This window comes from Leptonychotes weddellii, chromosome 13 (assembly GCF_054177405.1).
Source record: "Leptonychotes weddellii isolate Sample4059 chromosome 13, ASM5417740v2, whole genome shotgun sequence".
NCBI lineage: Eukaryota > Metazoa > Chordata > Mammalia > Carnivora > Phocidae > Leptonychotes > Leptonychotes weddellii.
In genome coordinates this window covers 49,669,762-49,688,671 of record NC_138381.1, presented here as the reverse complement: position 1 = coordinate 49,688,671, position 18,910 = coordinate 49,669,762, and the positions used below count along the sequence as shown (strand labels likewise).

At 39.4% G+C, this 18,910-nt stretch overlaps 1 protein-coding gene across 1 annotated transcript in view; it reads left to right on the top strand.

The window, feature by feature from the left end:
- EPB41L3 (erythrocyte membrane protein band 4.1 like 3) overlaps positions 1-18,910 on the top strand; it is a 49,501-nt gene that overhangs the window by 1,581 nt on the left and 29,010 nt on the right. The window contains exons 3-7 of the mRNA XM_081802548.1: positions 6,872-6,947; positions 8,994-9,212; positions 10,003-10,090; positions 14,857-15,009; positions 18,729-18,826. Coding sequence (XP_081658674.1) covers positions 10,007-10,090; positions 14,857-15,009; positions 18,729-18,826 — 335 coding nt within the window. The 5' untranslated portion in view covers positions 6,872-6,947; positions 8,994-9,212; positions 10,003-10,006. The remainder of the gene's footprint in view (positions 1-6,871; positions 6,948-8,993; positions 9,213-10,002; positions 10,091-14,856; positions 15,010-18,728; positions 18,827-18,910) is intronic.

Here is an 18,910-nt window from a genome sequence, read left to right as displayed (position 1 = left end):
GTTGGCAATCAGCCATTTATAAGCTCCCAACTTAATTATTAATGTTAAATTAAGCCTAACTGCCACAAAAGTAGAAAAGTCAAGCTAAAGGTAATAGTTCTTGAATGGTTTAGAAAAGGAATAACAAGTCAGATTGAAGTTTACTATCTGGTAACAACCTCTTTCCTTGGTCCCTAAAGGCAAGTTAAGAAACCCATGTTTCCTAACAATTGCAAGGGCAATCCACAAAACTGAAATACAGGTAGCTAGTAAGTATGAGACAAGTTGCTGAATCTTACTAACCATTAAATGCAAATTAAAACAAGACATCATTTTTCACGTATTCGGGTTAACAGAGATTTAAAAGTTTATTAATATACTACACTAGCAACTATGGACACAGCTGGTAGAAGTATAAATTGGCACAACCCTTTAAGAGGGTACTCTGTCAGTATTTATTAAAATTTAAAATGTGCTTATTCATTGACCCCTAATTTTACTTGTACAGATTCATCCAGCATATGTATTAAAGGGGAAAATGTGTATATGTGTACATGCATGAAAGTTTGTTATAATATTGTTTGCAATAGCAGAAAACTAGAAGCAACTTAAATATCCATTTATAAAGAACTGATTAAATCACTCATGGAATAACCATACCTTGAAATACTAAGCAACTATTAATAGAATGAGGTAGAATGTGTCTTAGTTCTCATTAGTGAGACAAGTGACATTTGTTTAAAAGAAGCTATGCACATATATGTATATACACATATAAAGAAATATACACACACACACATATATATATATATATATACATACATACATGTATATGTAATAAATTTTGGAAGAGCACAAAACTGTCAATAGTAAATACCTCCAGAAGTGGCACCATAGTGTAGGGGGTTGAGAAAGAGGAATTATTTTTATTTTTATTTTTAAACCTTTTCTGTAGCTCTTTTAGCATAGTAAACATGGATAGTCTTTATAATTGTAAATAACTAATTTTTTAAAGCAATTTATTTTTTGTCAATAAAATTGGTAATTTTTCAAACAACTAATTCTAGTTGAAGAATAAATTTTAGACCAATTCATTAATAAGAATGTTATGGCCATGGAAGTTTTCAACAGTTTCCTATTAAAAAAGAACAGGTATTTCCATTGCCTTTGAATGTGCTGAGATATCAAAATATATTGAGTACTAATAAAAAGTAATTAGTAGTGAGCAGTTTGAAATGGTTTAATAGATAATATCTCAAAAAAAGCCACTCTACTTCTAGATATTACACAGATTGATGATTCTGTATACAACTAAAACATCTTTACCATATATTTTTTAAAGATTTTGTTTATTTATTTGACACACAGAGAGGGGTGGGAGAGAGCAAGCACAAGCAGGGGGAGCGGCAGGCAGAGAGAGAAGCAGGCTCCCCGCTGAGTGAGGAGCCCGATGTGGGGCTCAATCCCAGGACCTGGGGATCACAACCCGAGCCGAAGGCAGCCGCTTAACCAACTGAGCCACCCAGGTGCCCCTCTTTACCATATTTATGAGAGAAATTTGATAATCAAGTTTGATAGAAATAAATTGGGACTGAAACCAGGGACAGCTCCAGTTGTGAAAACACTCCTTCTTTTTGTTCCAAGAGTCCTAATAAAAAATGTAAGATGATGAATGTGTTCTAAGAATCCTTCTGTGGAGTTACTGAAAGCAGATGTGTTGAATATATATCCTAACATATTGTGTACATAAAGTCCTCTGTATTCACCTAATTAATGAAATGCTGTTTCTTACTTGGGTGATGTATAATTGCAAAGCCCTTTGAAAATATATTAAAAATTCAGGGATAAATCACAATATTGGTGGAAGAAAAGCTATATTAATGTCAGTTTTCTTATCTGTTTTTAATGGAATTCTTTTTTTGCCCCCCTCAACTTCCCATTTATCCTATCTCCTACCTTCTGTGGGCCCGATCTCACGACTCTGAGATCACGACCTCAGCTGAAACCAAGAGTTGGATGCTTAACCAACTGAGCCACCCAGGCGCCCCTCCTAACTTCCTTTCTAAGAGAAGAAAGAGGACAATCAGAACATGAGATTTAAAGGATATTTTCATCATGTAGATTAGGCACTATTTGTGACTGCAACATAAAGAGAACTAAGTGGCAATCCTGCAAATAAAGGAGGAAACAAGGACAATTGGAATTTTTTTAATTGAATTTGGTATTTTTATCTATATTCCTCATTGTTTCCCATGCACCCAAATGCCCTCTTTCCACAAAATTTACATTCTACCAAGGCAGAGAACTATTATCATATCTAATGGAATTATTGTACCATCACCTCCTTTTCCTAAATATAAATGATAACAGGGAAATGCAGATCAAAACCACAATGAGATATCACTTCACCCCTGTCAGAAAGGCTAATATCAAAAAGACAACAGGAGCACCTGGGTGGCTCAGTCTGTTAAGCGTCCAACTCTTAATTTTGGCTCAGGTCACAATCTCAGGATGGTGAGATCGAGTCCCAAGTTGTGCTCCACCCTAGGTGCGGAGCCTGCTTAAGATTCTCTATCTCCCTCTCCCCCTCCCCCCCCCACCAACAAACAAGTGTTGGTGAGGATGTGGAGAAAAGGAACCCTTTTGCACTATTGGTGGGAATGTAAGTCAGTGCACCCATTATGGAAAACAGTATGGAGATTCCTCAAAAAATTAATAATAGAAATACCATATGATCTAGTAATTCCACCACTGGATATTTACCCAAAGAAAACTGAAATACTAATTTAAAAAGATGTATGCATGGGCGCCTGGGTGGCTCAGTTGGTTAAGCGACTGCCTTTGGCTCAGGTCATGATCCTGGAGTCCCTGGATCGAGTCCCGCATCGGGCTCCCTGCTCGGCAGGGAGTCTGCTTCTCCCTCTCCCACTCCCCCTGCTTGTGTTCCCTCTCTTGCTGTGTCTTTCTCTGTCAAATAAATAAATAAAATCTTTAAAAAAAAAAAATAAAAAGATGTATGCACCCCTGTGTTTATTGCAGCATTATTTACAATAACCAAGATAATGGAAGTAACCCAAGTATCAATAGATGAATGGATAAAGAAGATGTGGTATATATATATATATATAATGGAATATTACTTAGCCATAAGAAAGAATGAGATCTTCCTATTTGCAACAGCATGGATGGACCTAGAGTGTACTGTGTTAAGTGAAATAAGGCAGATAAAGACAAACATCATATGATTTCACTTATGTGTGGAATCTGAACAAACAAAAAAAGCAGAAACAGATCCACGAATACAGAGAACAAACTTATGGCTGCTGGGGGTGGGGGAGGGATGGGCAAAGATGGGTGAAGGGGAGTGGGAGATACAAGACTTCCAGTTATGGAATGAATAAGTCATAGGGATGAAAGATAGCACATAAGGAATATAGTCAATGGTATTGTAGTGTTGTATGGTGACAGATGGTAGCTACACTTGTGAGCATAGCATAATGTCTAGAGCTGTCAATTCACTATGCTGTACATCTGAAACTAATATAACATTGAGTGTCAACTATACTTCAGTTAATATGTGTGTGTATAGATACACACACACATATAAATGATTAAAGGATGTTTCCGTTCTTTTCATGCTGTAGGTGCATAGATGGTCTCTAGGTCTTCAAGAGAATGTCAGTCAACCTGATAAAGCTTTTAAGTTACAAATTGATGAGAAATAGAAAATCCTGAAACTGAAAAGTTTGCTCTTATGAAAAAAATTAATTCTAGTCATTTTTATGCAGACCCAGATGTTTAAATTTTTTTTTTAAGATTTTATTTATTTATTCATGAGAGACAGAGAGGCAGAGGGAGAAGCAGGCTTCCCACAGAGCAGGGAGCCCGATGCAGAACTCGATCCCAGGACCCTGGGATCATGACCTGAGCCAAAGGCAGACACTTAACCAACTGAGCCACCCAGGTACCCCCCAGATGTTTAAATTTCTAAATATACTGTATTTTGTGATATAAATATACTATATTTATGATATAATAATTTCATGATATAAAGTATATGATCTATATACTGTGTATAGTAATTTTATGCTGTGAATGCAGTATATTTAAAGTTTTTAAGATTTGGCAGCCATGCAATACTAAAATTAGAATTTTTTATAAGAACGAACTCTTCAGTTTCATAGTTTTCCATCATAAATTTGTGATTTGAAATCCTCTATCAACATTATAGGAATCTCATTTTAATGCATTCATATCTTGTGTCTCACCAGGGCCATCATCTGGGCAGATTCAGGCTTGCAAGCGCATTCATTACATAATCATGGCTTCCCACCCAATTTGTTTCTCTCAGATTCTTTATGGGGATATATATTTGAGCTTTAATCTGCCTCTCGTTAATTTCAAATCTTATGCTTTATTTAGATTTTTTTTCTTGACTAGGATGTAGATTGTAGTTTCTTAAACTTCCCACTCTTTAAAAATAATACCCCACAAAACCTTGCAGTTATTTGGGTTATAACCTCATGAAAATGGATTCCTTGGGATTAATGATTTTCAGACTATGGTCCCCAAGCCCACCTGTACTCAGACCACAAGGGGGTTTATTAAAACCACAAGTTCCTCGGCCATATTCCAAATCTCTGGAATAAAAATCTCTGGGTGGAGCCTAGAAATGGGCATTTTTAGCAAGTACCTCAGATGCTTCAGCCAACTATAGTTTGAAATTCTTTTTCTGCCATGAGAATTTTTGCTTTGAAATATCTTTCTTATACTTTTTTTTTTTTTAAGATTTTATTTTAGAGACAGTGTGTGCACATGCAAACGAGTGGAGGAGCAGAGGAGGGAGGGAGAGAGAATTTGAAGCTGATTGAGGACTAAGCACGGATCTAGATGTGGGGCTCAATCCCACAACCGGGAGATCATGACCTGAGCCAAAACCAAGAGTCAGATCAGACACTTAACCGAATGGAGCCACCTGGGCACCCCTCATTCTTATGCTTTTATTATATCTAAGTTTATCTTGAATTTATTATGAGATTGTTTAATTACATTGATAAACTACTCATTGGGTTCAAGGCATACTTTGAAATGGATAAAAATGATAAAAGAGCAGTAAATCCATTTCCCATAACTAATCCGTTAGTTTTCATTCCAGTTGCTTGGGGGAAAGCCAGCTCTCATTTATGAACCTCACTATTGGCAAGCAGTAAATTGATCCATTTTAGCAGAAAGTGCGTAGGAATCAATAGGAAAGTAAAACCAGATCAGACCATTTTTTGAATAACAAAAAAGACTTGGAAAAATAATCACTAGAAATATATTGGATTGAGAGATACCTTGTAATTCTTATAGGCTGTGTTTCAGGAATATTTTCTGAGTGATTTAAAAATGATAGTAAGCAACTAGTGATACCTGGCATTATTCCAGTTCTTTATAAGGCACCTCAGATGGTGATCCTGCCGTGTGGGATTTTAAGTGTATTATGAATGGTAGTGTTGAGAATAAACTAGAACTAATAAATGTACCTGTGCTGCTTATGACAGAAATGTAGGTAACCAAGGCAGCTAAGTATTTGCCTCATACTCAAGAGAATAGCCTGAAGAAAGAAGCTGGTACTTAGAATACTGCCCTTTTCTTCTGAATGTTTGCAAAGGACTTGTGGAGAAAATGGAGTTTCCAGAAGTAATTTAAGGGGGAGGAGGGGGTGTTTGGGCATCTTAGGGGGATATTTGAGGCATAAGGGCTGGACTATGAGGTCACAGAATCACAGAGTGAAAGGAAGTGGCTACAGCTTGTGGTATAGATGAAAGACTTCCAGTATAGAAGCCAAGGGGACTGGGAGGAATGTTTCAGTAGTGCATTCAGAATACAAGCAGGGTCGACGCTGTGGCACTTTTGTGGTTGTTGCATGGGGAGAACAAACATCCAGTGAAGGAACACCCAGACTTTAATAAGTCCCTGCATTAAACGGACAGAAGAACAGAGCGAAGTGAATATGAGTTAAAGGAGTGATCAGGTAGAGAGAGAGGAAATGTAGAAAAGAAGAAAATGTTTCTCCATGTTTATAATGATAAACCAGCCACCAATAGAGACAGTATTAATAAAATGGAGAGCTTAATTAGCAAGGCTTAATGATGCTTCAAGTGTAAGTGTGGGCAGTACGGAGAGTAGGTGACTGTGAGCTGCCACCTGGCTGATGGTTTCCATTGCTGGAGCGGAGGCCGTAAGGAGAGGCTGTGGGATAAAGAACAGCGACGTGTAAAGAGCACCCGTCCAAGTCGTGGGCTCATAAGGAGGTGGGCAGCTTTGTAAAGCACAGGTCATGTATTCAGGCATCTCTTGAGTCAGTAGTTTCGCCAAGTAAAAAAAGAATTTTCAGCAGCTTAGAGAGCAGCTCACTTAAATATTCACTACAACAAACCTTCCCATAAAATAAAAATATCTTGAAAATTTCCTTGACATGTATTATAATGGGATTTGACCTGTAATAACAAAGCAGAAAGGACAAAGGAAATGGGATTATGTCTGTACTGTTGGTATGTGAGCTATCCAGAATTTCAGAGCAGTAGGTCCAGTCAATTCCAGACTTGTCTGATTGAGGATTATCCCTATCATTTGCGGGGTTTTTTCCCCCACTTCCAAAGGCTTACCTTTGTCCCTGAGAAAGGGAGGAAGTTTAGTCAATTTCCAGGCTAGTCGGAAGCACCAATAAAGGATTTGGGGAAAAGATTAAAGACTAGATGAAGTGAACTTGAGACTTTCCCATTTTCCACTGAGGAGCAAATGTTGCTTGGGTGTTAGTACTTGGAGTTAAGGCAGTTCTCACTATCAGAGTAATAAGTATAAAGGGATTTTCTAAGGTTTGATCCTACTTTTTCTCTCATCTTTGCAGGTGGTGCTTGGCACTTTTCATTTAATGTGAAATTTTACCCACCAGACCCTGCCCAGCTATCTGAAGATATCACCAGGTATTTGAAAGTTGGCTATGAAAAAGGCAGGCTTCTCTTTATTCTCCGGGGAAGAGCTTGCTTACATCTGGTAACCTTTCAGTCATCCACGCCAGAAATGGCAAGCCAAAGGCAACTGAGCAAGAGCAAACATCTGATGAGAAGATTTGCCAAATCGTATCTGTTCACAGTTGAATCTTTGGTGCTAAGCTGATACTTCCGTCTGTCTGACCTTGGCGGGAAGATGTGCAAAATTGAGATACTGTCATCCACCCACCACCGTCAAATTGGATGGGATTCAGCCTTAAATGATCCGGCAATTCCTAGTGCTCCTGCTCTAAAACTCAGAGTAAAAATGTGTCTTTGGATGCTTATGCCTTTTTATAACCAATCTGATACTCAACAGCTATTTAAAAAATCAGACATAAAATGCACACAGATACACATAAACATGGACTCATCTAAGAGTTGACTCTCCCTGCCCTGTCTGTACGGGGAAAATGATTCGTTCATTTTGGGGAAGGAAGACACGAAGAAAGGAAACTAATGTAAAAATATTCTAGCGCGGTGACTGAGCTTTGGGTGTGCGAGGAGATTGCCTTTAGGAGACTATGCTGGGTTTGCCATTTGTTCTAGCCTTCTCCACATCCTGCTTTGGAACCACTGACTCTCTCGCCCTGCTTGGTAGTAAGTTTACAGCCAATCAGAGTGCCATTGTGCAGTGCACGCTGAATTTTCTGTGTAAGCCTCACATGCTAAAGCTCCAGTCACTGGCTATGACCAGACATATTAGGAGAAGGGTAAAAAACAGTTACAAAGGATTTCTTTTATATTTGTATTAAATCAAGGAAAATTTATGATTTCTTATTTAAAGACACTTTTTAATACTATTGAAGAACCTCTTAATTGTGGCTAATTTATTGGTTACAGAGCCACATCTACCATGTAGTGCATGGTTGCTTTCTATTTGTGCGATGTTTGTAGAGGGCTGTGGAATGTGTAGAAACTTCTGTATCTGTATTACATGGAGTTTACTTATATCATCAGCTTAAAATCACATTTAGAGGGGACCTTAAGGCTTTAATCGTCGTCTTCATCTTCAACAGATTAACAATTTATTTCTTACATGAAAGGTGCAAGTATATTTTATTATTATACTTATATGCTGGGCCGTGAAAGGTATTATTAAGAGTCATCAATGTTAACACTTACCTTGGAGTTTCCTGCAGTTAGTATTATATCTGTAAATCTTGAAAAGCAAGAAGCAGAGAAGAGAAGTCAGCTATCAGTGGAGATATCTGTATGATATCTTGGCCACATTATATGGAAAATGTCTTCTATTCCTTGAGTATAAAGCTGTTTACTTGTAGTGATGAAGTTCTCAGGTTTTAAAGTAGTAATTCTTCAGTTAGTCTTCATATCAGTTGGATTCTAGGAAGTTCTCCAAATAAAAAAATGAGGACTGGCAACAGGAGAAATTGTTATTATAAGGAGACAGACCGTTGCATCAGAAACGCAGGCAGCTGAGAGCAGCTTATGATGGTGTAGCTAGTGAGTTACCCGAAATCTGCCTTGCTCATCCAGCAGGATGTTTAACCAAGACATCAAAATGACACTTCCTTAAGGCTGGAAGAAGCTTAGTAATTGCATTTAACCGCACCATTTTTGTATTATAATTCCCCCAACCAGAGATTTCAGGGAGTATGTTGGGGAGAATCATTGATTTGGGTTTAAATGTTAGTTATTTTAAAAGATGTTAAAGAAATATGTCTTGAGGTTTCTTCTTCTCGGTGCCTTATTAATAAACCTTGTTTTCTTATGAGCATTGACTTGCCTCAAAATGCCCTTATTTGTGTAATACAAAATACATTTGTATAACACAAAATATTATATTTTATAGCCAAGTATTTTCCCCTTAGATCTAAAGCAAAATATAGATGCTACAAAATTTGTCCTAGTGAGATTACTTGACAGGAAGGAGTTGCTTACAGCACAGTTTGTACCAAGTGGCCTGCTTTTCCCATGGCCTCATGCTGGCTTTTTGCTTTGTCTTTTGGCTCTTGGAAGGTACTACCTCTGCCTACAGTTGCGAGATGACATCGTGTCCGGAAGGCTGCCCTGCTCCTTTGTCACCCTGGCCCTGCTGGGCTCCTACACTGTCCAGTCCGAACTTGGAGACTATGACCCAGATGAATGTGGGAATGATTACATTAGTGAGTTCCGGTTTGCGCCAAACCACACGAAAGAACTGGAAGATAAAGTGATCGAGCTGCACAAGAGCCACAGGTTAGTGGCAGAAACCCTGGGAACGTGTTACTGGTGCCTTGATGGGTGAGCGCCACCTGTGCTTCCTGCTCCTTCCAGGACGAGTTTCAGTGGCATTGAGGCTAGGACCGTAGCAGAGTGAGCTTCTGTACTTGGTGTGGTTCTGGGGTAGTTACGCTCTCCCTCAGGTGTTCTTGTTGTTGTGGTGGTGTTGGTTGTTGTTTAGAGAAAGAGAAAGAACGGGGAGAGGGGAGCAGGAGTGGGAGGGGTAGATGGAGAGTGAAAGAGAATCTTAAGCAGACTCCACGCTCAATGCAGAGCCTGACATGGGGCTCGACCTCTTGACCCTGAGATCATGACCCGAGCCAAAATCCGGAGTCAGACGCTTAACTGACTGAGCCACCCAGGAACCCCATTCAGTTGTTCTTTAAAAACCATTTTTCTTGGGACACGTGGGTGGTTCAGTCGGTTAAGCATCTGCCTTCGGCTCAGGTCATGATCCCAGGGTCCTGGGATGGAGTCCCGCATCGGGCTCCCTGCTCAGCGGGGAGCCTGCTTCTCCCTCTCCCTCTGCTGCACCCTCTGCTTGTGCTCTCTCTCTCCCCCCCGCCCCGTCAAATAAATAAATAAAATCTTTTTAAAAAATAAAAGCCATTTTTCTTGTTATTCTCTGCCACCCCCTTCAGAGCCTGAATCTGCTGGTGCCTCTGTGGGGCTTTCTTATGAGATAGCTAGGCTAAGTGGGGAATACTGCAGCCCTGCCAGGTAAAAGAAAAGCAGCATTGTAACATTTTTTTTTTTTTCTTATCAGAGGAATGACGCCAGCAGAAGCAGAGATGCATTTCTTGGAAAATGCCAAAAAACTGTCCATGTATGGGGTTGATTTACATCATGCCAAGGTATGCATTTTTTTAAACCCCAGACTTCCTATTTAATTTTATTTAATTCAGTGTTGTTATTACTATAAGCTGGTGATTTTTACTTCAAATCTGTGTTTGCTTTAAGGCCCACTCAATGATAAGGCAAATTTAGCTCTCTGATATTTTACTGAAGGGTTTGCTCTGCATGTCTCAAACTCCCATTGCTCCTGCCTCGGCTACTGAAAGCCCTCGGTAGGCAAAGCCTCAGATTGCCCATTGATTCAGTTAAAAATTTATCTTCACATAACAAGCTCCTAACTCAGCCCCCTTCCCTGTCACAGTTTTATCTCCCACTTCGTGCCAACACATGCCCTTTGCTTCTGCCAGATCCTGTCTCTGCCTCTTCCCTGAATATGCCCGTCTTTGTCTGGGCTGTCCTCCTCCTTTCTCTCTACCTGTCCAACCTTGGCCAGTTGTCCAAGACCCAATTGACACATCTCTTATGTGCCAAGTACTGTTGATGCCTCTGTTCTGGATGCTTACCAGACGCTCAGCAAATTCATGTGAAATTTAAATAACTCTCTCTAGAACTTAGGTTCTCTGACACATAATCAGTGCTTTGAAATAAGATTTTGAAGTTCAACTAAAATTAAGTCCCGAAGCTAAGGATTGCCTCGTTGATTGGTGATTGGCAAAATGTTAAAGCTATATCTTGGCCACAGAGTCTTTCAAAGAAGAAGTTGGAATTGGATTGTAGTAAGGTTGAGGTTGTGAGGATGCATAAAACATTTGACTCCAGATCACACTTTTCCCAGAATCTCTCTATTTTTCCGCAGTGAGAGAATGAGTGTATGGACTGTTTGTCTATTATTTGAGCAGCTGTGAATAAAAGTACGGTAGAAGCACAGACAAGCTTTCTGAAAACTTCCATCCAAAGCATATGAAATATGTTAGGCTCTTAGGGATGGATTCTGGTACTTAAGTAACATTTTAAAAGATCAGTGCTTGAAGTTCAAGGGCAGTTCCTTCTGATTTTGGCTGTCAAGAGACTATCACTTCTGTATAGGAACGTGCCTTTACTACTGATGGACCGAGTAGTCACCACTTCCATGATCTGGGATCCGAAAGAACGTGCAGTTTACAGGCTTCCAGGCATGCGAGTATCTGACACAGTCTAGGTTGGGGCCAAGAAATGAAGAGAGTTTCAGCTGGCTCTGTTCAAGCAAACATCTTGACAGCCCTGAGGACCCATGGGAGGGAAATATATGATATGTAGGCTCTGTTGACACTGCAAGTGGGGCCACTCGCTGGTTGGCTCTTGGGGAGCAGACTGATCCACGCTGAGTTTGAACAAGAAAATGGTGGCTGTCAAACAAATAAAGGTTTTGATGGGTACGGTCTGTGGATCATTTTGTACATCATTCAGGATGAGCACTTCCAAGGCCTGAAGGTCTGAACACAAGCAAAATCTCAGAGACTTGGCTGGAGCATCCTAGGGATGTGCCCGTATGTTGAATGCCAAGCTCTTTGACATTTGTATGTAATTACAACAGCAAGTGTAACTCTATTTACTTGCCAGTTAGTTATTATATTTCTTCACTTATTTTTCACTCAGATAAGAAAGTGTTTTGTATTTTATGTTGTATAAGGTAGGATGAGGATTTAAAAAAGAAAACAAGGACACACACGAAGATCGTTTTTCTCTTAGAGTTTTTCCCTAGGTGGCCAACAGATAAGGAGACAAGAAGGAAATGAAGGTAGCCTGAAAATTTGAGTGAATTGAAAGCTATTTTTGAGTTACATTATACACGATGATTCACTTACCGCCCAGGAAAAAAACAAATAAAAGATTAGGGCATACATTTGGGAAGTGCAACTCAGGATTTATCAATGTTCCTATCAGTACAAATAAAATCACTTAACATTGCTGTAGCTACTAAATTCAAATAAATCGCTGCTTTTTCATTCACTAATATGATTTGAAATCATGTCAATTAAAAAGAAAGAATTAAGGAAGCGCAAATGCAGCCTATTACAGGATTTCATCTGAATATTAAGTATAATGAATATTCCGTTGTGGATTCCCATTTTCTCGTGCAGCCACAGTCCATCATTTCAAGAAGGAAATTTACTGAATTAAATTAGAGCGAATTTCCGGTTGTGAGATGATTCTCTTCTGTGGATGGTATGAAAGGCCCTAAGCTTTAGGGCCTATTTAGAAATTCTGAATTGTGATATTGGACTCTGTGGCTCTGTATAAAGAATAAATAACATATTATTAGATGAAGGGCCCTTGTTTTGGAAAACCTATCCTAAATGCTTTGGTTTTGTTCTTAGACTGTCTCTTCTTGTTTGTCATTTAATGTCAGCCCGAGTAGGCACTGTCAGAGTCATTTCATATAAGATTCTGAAATGTAGATCTAAATCCCTACTGGATGTCCCGTGGACCAAGTAATAAATGAAGGATGGCAAAGTTTGAACAGTGATTTTAAATTAAGGGAATAATACACTCATTTATTTTAATTATGATAGACTGAGACTATCCAGATCTTCCTTCCGTGCTCCCCACTAAAGGGAGCATTAAATGTGTCTGTTGATAGGGAAACACACATGTCCCCAAGAAAGACTGCCATTACAGCTTTCAATGCAAAAGATCTGTCAAGTTAACGTCAGGACTATGGGCAGTGGCAGAAGATTCGATATCCAAAGTGTTTTTTTTTTTTTGTCATTGCTGTGGATTAATGAAATGGAAATGTTCATTCAATTTAAAACCCCACATATTCCTGACATTTTCTTTCCTCATCTGCCCTCTCTTCTAACAAACATGTAATGGCTTAAGGCATGCTAGGTAGACGCTGTGCGGAGCATGTGGTTACAAGGATATAACAGAGCTTCTGCTCTCAAGCAGCGTCCAGGCTTGAGGAGGAAGTGGGTTTTCATTGCCACACCACTTGCTTGGGATGTGCTGGTAATGACAGAACAATATGGGGGGACACAGAGAAGAGTGCGATGGAGGCAAGCAGAAGACGAGGGGTCAGTGGAGGCTTCCTGCTCTTCCCCGTGAAGGATCTGTCTTCTCATTATCCAAAGACACTAAGGGATGATTTTAAAATAGGTAATAGTTAAAGAGGTTTTACCTCTGTATTTATCAGATAAAATAGAAAGTGAATCAAGGAGCTTTTACTCAAACGGTCCTCCCTCATGCCTGCATCTCTGCTCGTGGGGCAAGGGGGTCACCTCTGAGCAGCCCTGGGAGCAGATTGGTCCATTCTAAAGGATCAATAGTGCCAGCTACTTGTCAGCATCGGGCTCTAGCTCTTCCAATTGCTCTTTCAGATTAAAGCCCTTGATAAATGGTGGGCAGTTTCTGGTCTTTGAATTCTCCTCAAATTTAATTATGTTGTAATATCCTGCCATCAAGTATTTCCACCTCTGTAGAGTAATTTCATATCTAATGGAGTCATCCATTTCCATGGTAAAATATTTCATGTTTAATCCAGTTAGATTGTATTTGTGGACTTACATTTCCCAGAGATGGACCAAAGTATTTATTTTTTATTCTGGAAATGTTCATTTCATGCCTTGCACTGACAAGACTCAGGAAGTAAATTCCCACAATATGGATGAGTCAGAATCTCCTGTTTGCATTCTTCCACTTCCCCCTCCCCTCATTGCTGCTACAGAGTCACTCAGTGCCAGGGACAGTCCTGCCAGTTAATGTGACAGAAGACCTCAGCTTTGCCTCCTAGGTGGCCCCTGATTCCAACACCCACAAGACGAGGAGGTGGAGATGGAGCCTCACACACAGTCCTGCCTTCTGTCCTTTACCCTCCTCACCAGCACACATTCCTTTTACCCTGATTTCACCCCGATACAGCATTTAAGGGGCATCGGCTGTCCACGATACGTCTCCTGAGCTTTATATGACCTATCCGATGACCTCTGAGACTTCTCATCACACATCCCTAGGAAGTGACCTAAAGATGAAACGTGCAAGTAGCAAACAAGCATGTTATAAATATAGCAAGCTCCCACTTAAAAAAGGAAACTAGAGACCTATAGAAAATGTATCTGTATTTATGTATGTGACACAGCTGTCCCAATTATGACTGGGCAGTGGTGTGTTAGGGACATGTTGGGGAAGTACGCTCATACTTTGAAAGCCTATTTTATATTTAAATTCTACTCTAATGGTGTATAGAAAAGATCGAGGCTCTTTTTTAATGGAACAAACTCCAAAACACTCATTAGAAAGGACAGGATCCCTCTATTAGTACATGTATTAGTTGAAAGCCCTGCCTCTGGAACCAGGCTGCCAATACTCAACTGGGGTGGACACTTAACCTCTCCACGCTTTAAAAGTTCCCTCATCTGTAAACTAGGAAGAGTCATAGCAACCATCTCAAAGTCTCCTAGTGAAGATGAAGGGAGTTAACATTACACGCGTGAACTGGTGAGAGCCGTGCCTGGTGCTCAGTCATGAGACCTGCCTCTATCGTTTGCACCATCATCAACACATCCTCTGGTCGGTCTCTGTGTGCAGTATTTACGTCATGAGACATCGGGTGAGCCAGTTCTACTCTGACAGATCTCCATAGTGATAAATATCTTCACTAAAAGCCGATTATTTAGGGGCAACGTTTAAAAAAAAAAAAGGCTGCAGTATTTTTCCTATTGAAATTAGAGCTGTCGGCAGTCAATTACAGGTTCCTTCACGGAAAACTGTGGTGCATTAAATGCCACACTTCACCATAAGTGGAAATCAGTGAAATACTGACCCATTGTTTCTCGATGCCATTTTCCAGGATTCTGAAGGAGTAGAAATTATGTTAGGAGTTTGTGCGAGTGGTCTGTTGATATATCGTGACCGACTGAGAATCAACAGATTTGCCTGGCCCAAGGTTCTAAAAATTTCATACAAACGGAACAACTTTTACATTAAGATTCGGCCGGGAGAGGTAAGTAGCCCCTCAATTTGGACATTGGAAAGAAAGGTACCCGGTAGCAAACAAAAATGTAAATTGCTAGTCCCAGGTTTTGAGCATCATAGGACATGGTGAGAGTCATGTGTCCATGCCTAAGAGAATTTATTGTAGGTTTGTTTGATAAGCAACAATAAGTAAAATATTCTCTTCTTTTTAATGGTTTGGTTCTAATTTTGTCCCACTGCATAGATGGAAAAGTTTTTATGTTTGCAGATTTTAGCATAACATCAAGATACATGAATAATGTTTCGTAGGTCTCAAATCATTGTATAAAAGAAACTCTGAGGTGCTAAACCTTTTGTGAATAAAGAATAAATTTCTTCCCGTCTGTCCCTGTTTTATGAGCTCATGCCCTTTTCATCTTCCAAATCTGCTGGCACCCTAGCATGAATAACTTCGAGATAATGTGATCAAAGTACAAGAAAGATTAGAGCAAGAGACACCAAGGATAAATTATGCAAATGTCTCATAGCCTAGTACATTTGTGTCTTTTTCTTTTAATCAGAAAGACTGGTGAAAAAAATAAAAATTGTCGACTAATCCTTGTTCCCTAGGCAAAACCATCCTGATCTTAGATCCTTCATAGTGGTTTACACATAATAGGTGGTAAATATCTCCTATTACCTGTGTAACAGATGATGAATAAATATATCCAGTTTCTAATGAGCATGGTTAATCTAATGGAGGCGGTCAGAACTCTAAGGTTGCATGCAGCTCATCTGTGTCTCTGAACATTTTCTGGTACAGTACAGAATTATTTTCTGTCTTCAAAATCAGCCTCTCCATTGGTGGAAAATGTAATTTAAATATCAGGTTATGTGGGTTGTAATGTACAGCATGGTGACTATAGTTATAATACTATATTATATCTGAAAGTGGCTAAGAGAGTAGATCTTAAAAGTTCTCATCACAAGAAAAAACCTGTGGTGATGGATGTTAGACTTAGTGTGATCATTTCACAATGTATATAAACATCAAATCATTATGTCATACACTTGAAACTAGTATAATATTATGTCAGTTGTACCTCAATTTTTAAAAAGTTTTAAAAAATCATAAAGCAAGGAATCATGTTTAATGTAAATACAAAATCAAACTTGTCTGTGAAGACTGAAATAATCTGTAAGCTTTTCATGTAAATACCTGAAACTAATTTTTTATATTCCCTAAAATTGCATATTAAACTTATAACCAATATATATTCGACTCATCAAACGTTTACAAGTGAGCATCTACTTATTGTCAGGCACCATGGTGGGCATTAGAAATAGAAAGATAAATATGACCTTGTTCCTGTCCTTAAGGGACTTTCTGTTGAGCAAAAAACAGTCTCATGTACTTAGAATTATGTCATCATGATACATTTTGCACATATAATACTCTGGGGCAAGCATGCTGTGGTGACGGCCCGGATGGGAAATTTGGAGAAATGCATCAGGAAACAACAGTGAGCCATGGAGGGTTTTAGAGAGGATGTGATATACTAGATGAATAATTTGGAAAGAAACTCAGCCAATTAGTGATGAGATGTGCTAAGACCTCAACTAGGGCAGAGGCCATGGGAATAGAACAGAAGGAGCAAATGTGAGAGAGGTTTCAGAAACTAAGCCAGTAGGTCTTGGACACAGGATGGAGGAAGGGGCTGAAGAGAGGAGGGAGTCCAGGATAATCAGAGGTCTTTGGTTGGCACGAGTGAAGTTGATGAACATGATATTATTAGATGAGGGGAGAAAACAGGGAGAATTTCAGGAAAAAAAAAAAAAAAGATTAAATTCTTTTGAGATATATTTTCATGGGGTGATTCTTGCATAGTAAGAAACAGAGTTTTGAAGGAGTCATCAGCTGTATCCATTGTATTCAAGGCCTTGGGCATGAAATAAATTACCCAAAGAACAAGGCAAGTTAGAGAAGAGAGACCCTAAAACAGAAATTCTGGGTGACATCCCTTTTTGAGGGAGGAGTAGGCAGAAGAGAAACATAGGGAGATGAACAAAAGCACCAGAGAAAGAAGAAAAGGGGCAAGAACAGTCATGAATGACAAGGAGACCAAACTCTGGGTACGTGGTGAACCAGCAGGGCCAGATGTTAACAGGGAAGGTGTGTGGGCTAAGACCTGAGAAAAGTGCTTCGGGCTTGACAGATCCCATTGCGACATTGAAGAGTTCAAGCAGGTGGTAGGAGCACCTGCCAGGTGGCGATGAGGTGGGGAATCAAGTAGCCATGGCTTCTCCTTCCTGACATTTGTCAAGGAGCAAGATGGGGTTGTGGTTCAGGCAGAAGCAGGCTCAAAGAAAGTTGGGCTTCCCCCCCCTTTTTTTTGCAAGCGTATACATAGGCTTGAGAAGAATGAATGAGGAAAAAATCATTGGTGGCACAAAGGCTCTGAAGAGGTCAAGACGTTGGTACAAAGCATAGAGAAATAGATAAACATTCAAAAAGTGCAGAAGCCTCTGTCATCTTTGGTCTAAGGAGGGTAGCAGCAAGGAAATATTCCCAGCTTTTTGCAGCAGAGAGCAAGTTGATTGTTCTTTAAAACCCCTGGCCTTAGCACAGTGTGTGGTACATATTAGATGCAGGATGAAGAAATGGAGGACGGGTTAGTCACAGTCGTAATACTCTGGCTTGTCGTTTGACTGAGGCTCTTGGCCAAGAGCAATTGCTATGACTACCGCTACATGTGAACATCCAGAGTGAGTACAAAATTGGGAAAGTTAGTTGTAGTCGGAGTAGCTTGTGATATATTTCCCATTCTCCCCGCCGCCAACCCCGCTAGTTCCACTCAAATAAGAAGTAGAAGTCAAGCATAGTTACCTCTCATATGCCATGCGTAGAACCCCTCCCCTGGGTTCTTTGCTACATAAATTACTTTTTTTTTTCTATTGACTGTATCAGTAGTCTGGTTGTTTTATGCTCTTTTGGAAAGCTTTTACTGTTTAAAATGGTTGCCCTCTGGTGGCCTGATGCATACTGTCTTCAGAAAATTAAAAAAAAAAATCCCGAACATTTGCAATAATAATAATTAAAATATATTACTCAGGAAGTCAGATATTTTACCTTGAGAACGCAAATGGCTGATAGATTATCATCTGAACTATACATGCTGAAAGATAGGAAATTGTGTTCTCCTAGTCTCTGATCATACATGTAAAATCAAAAGATGTTAGTGTCTAATGTGATAATACAGAGTGGAATGCACAAACAAAATCAGCAATATCTGATACCAAGTCATCAAATACCTAGGAGATACATCTTCTTGGACCAGATCCTGGGAGAAAATACCACCCTGAGAATGCTGCATTTTGCTCATTCCTGTACATGCCAGTTGAAATCATGATGTCACAGAGACATCATGAAAATAAGGCTTAAAAATGAGATCAGGACAAATTGGTCTCTGGAAGGAACCCAGATAGCCTCTTTTTTTGCATTTAATTTTCATAAAATCCATACTTGTCCGTAAAACATTTACTACACCCATGGTGTGGTTGTCTATGGCTGCAGCATTTTAAGGAGAATAGATACAGGGTGGTTTTTTAATGAATGAAGGTGTTTAGCATTAATTCTGCATATAGCACTTGTTTTTGTGAGTGAAGGAAACTTTTGTGGGGGACATGATTTTATAAATTATTTGCTTTTATGTTATTTATCATTGCAAACTTGACTTTACTCTTCAATATGTTTGTTTTTTAATTTAGTTTGAACAATTTGAAAGCACCATTGGGTTTAAGCTGCCAAACCATCGAGCTGCCAAGCGTTTATGGAAAGTGTGTGTTGAACATCATACATTTTTCAGGTAGGTAAAGATGATTTTTTTTCTTCCTAAGGAAGAATTAGAATGATTGGAATCACTTATATTGCAAAACTCTGTTTGGGAGAA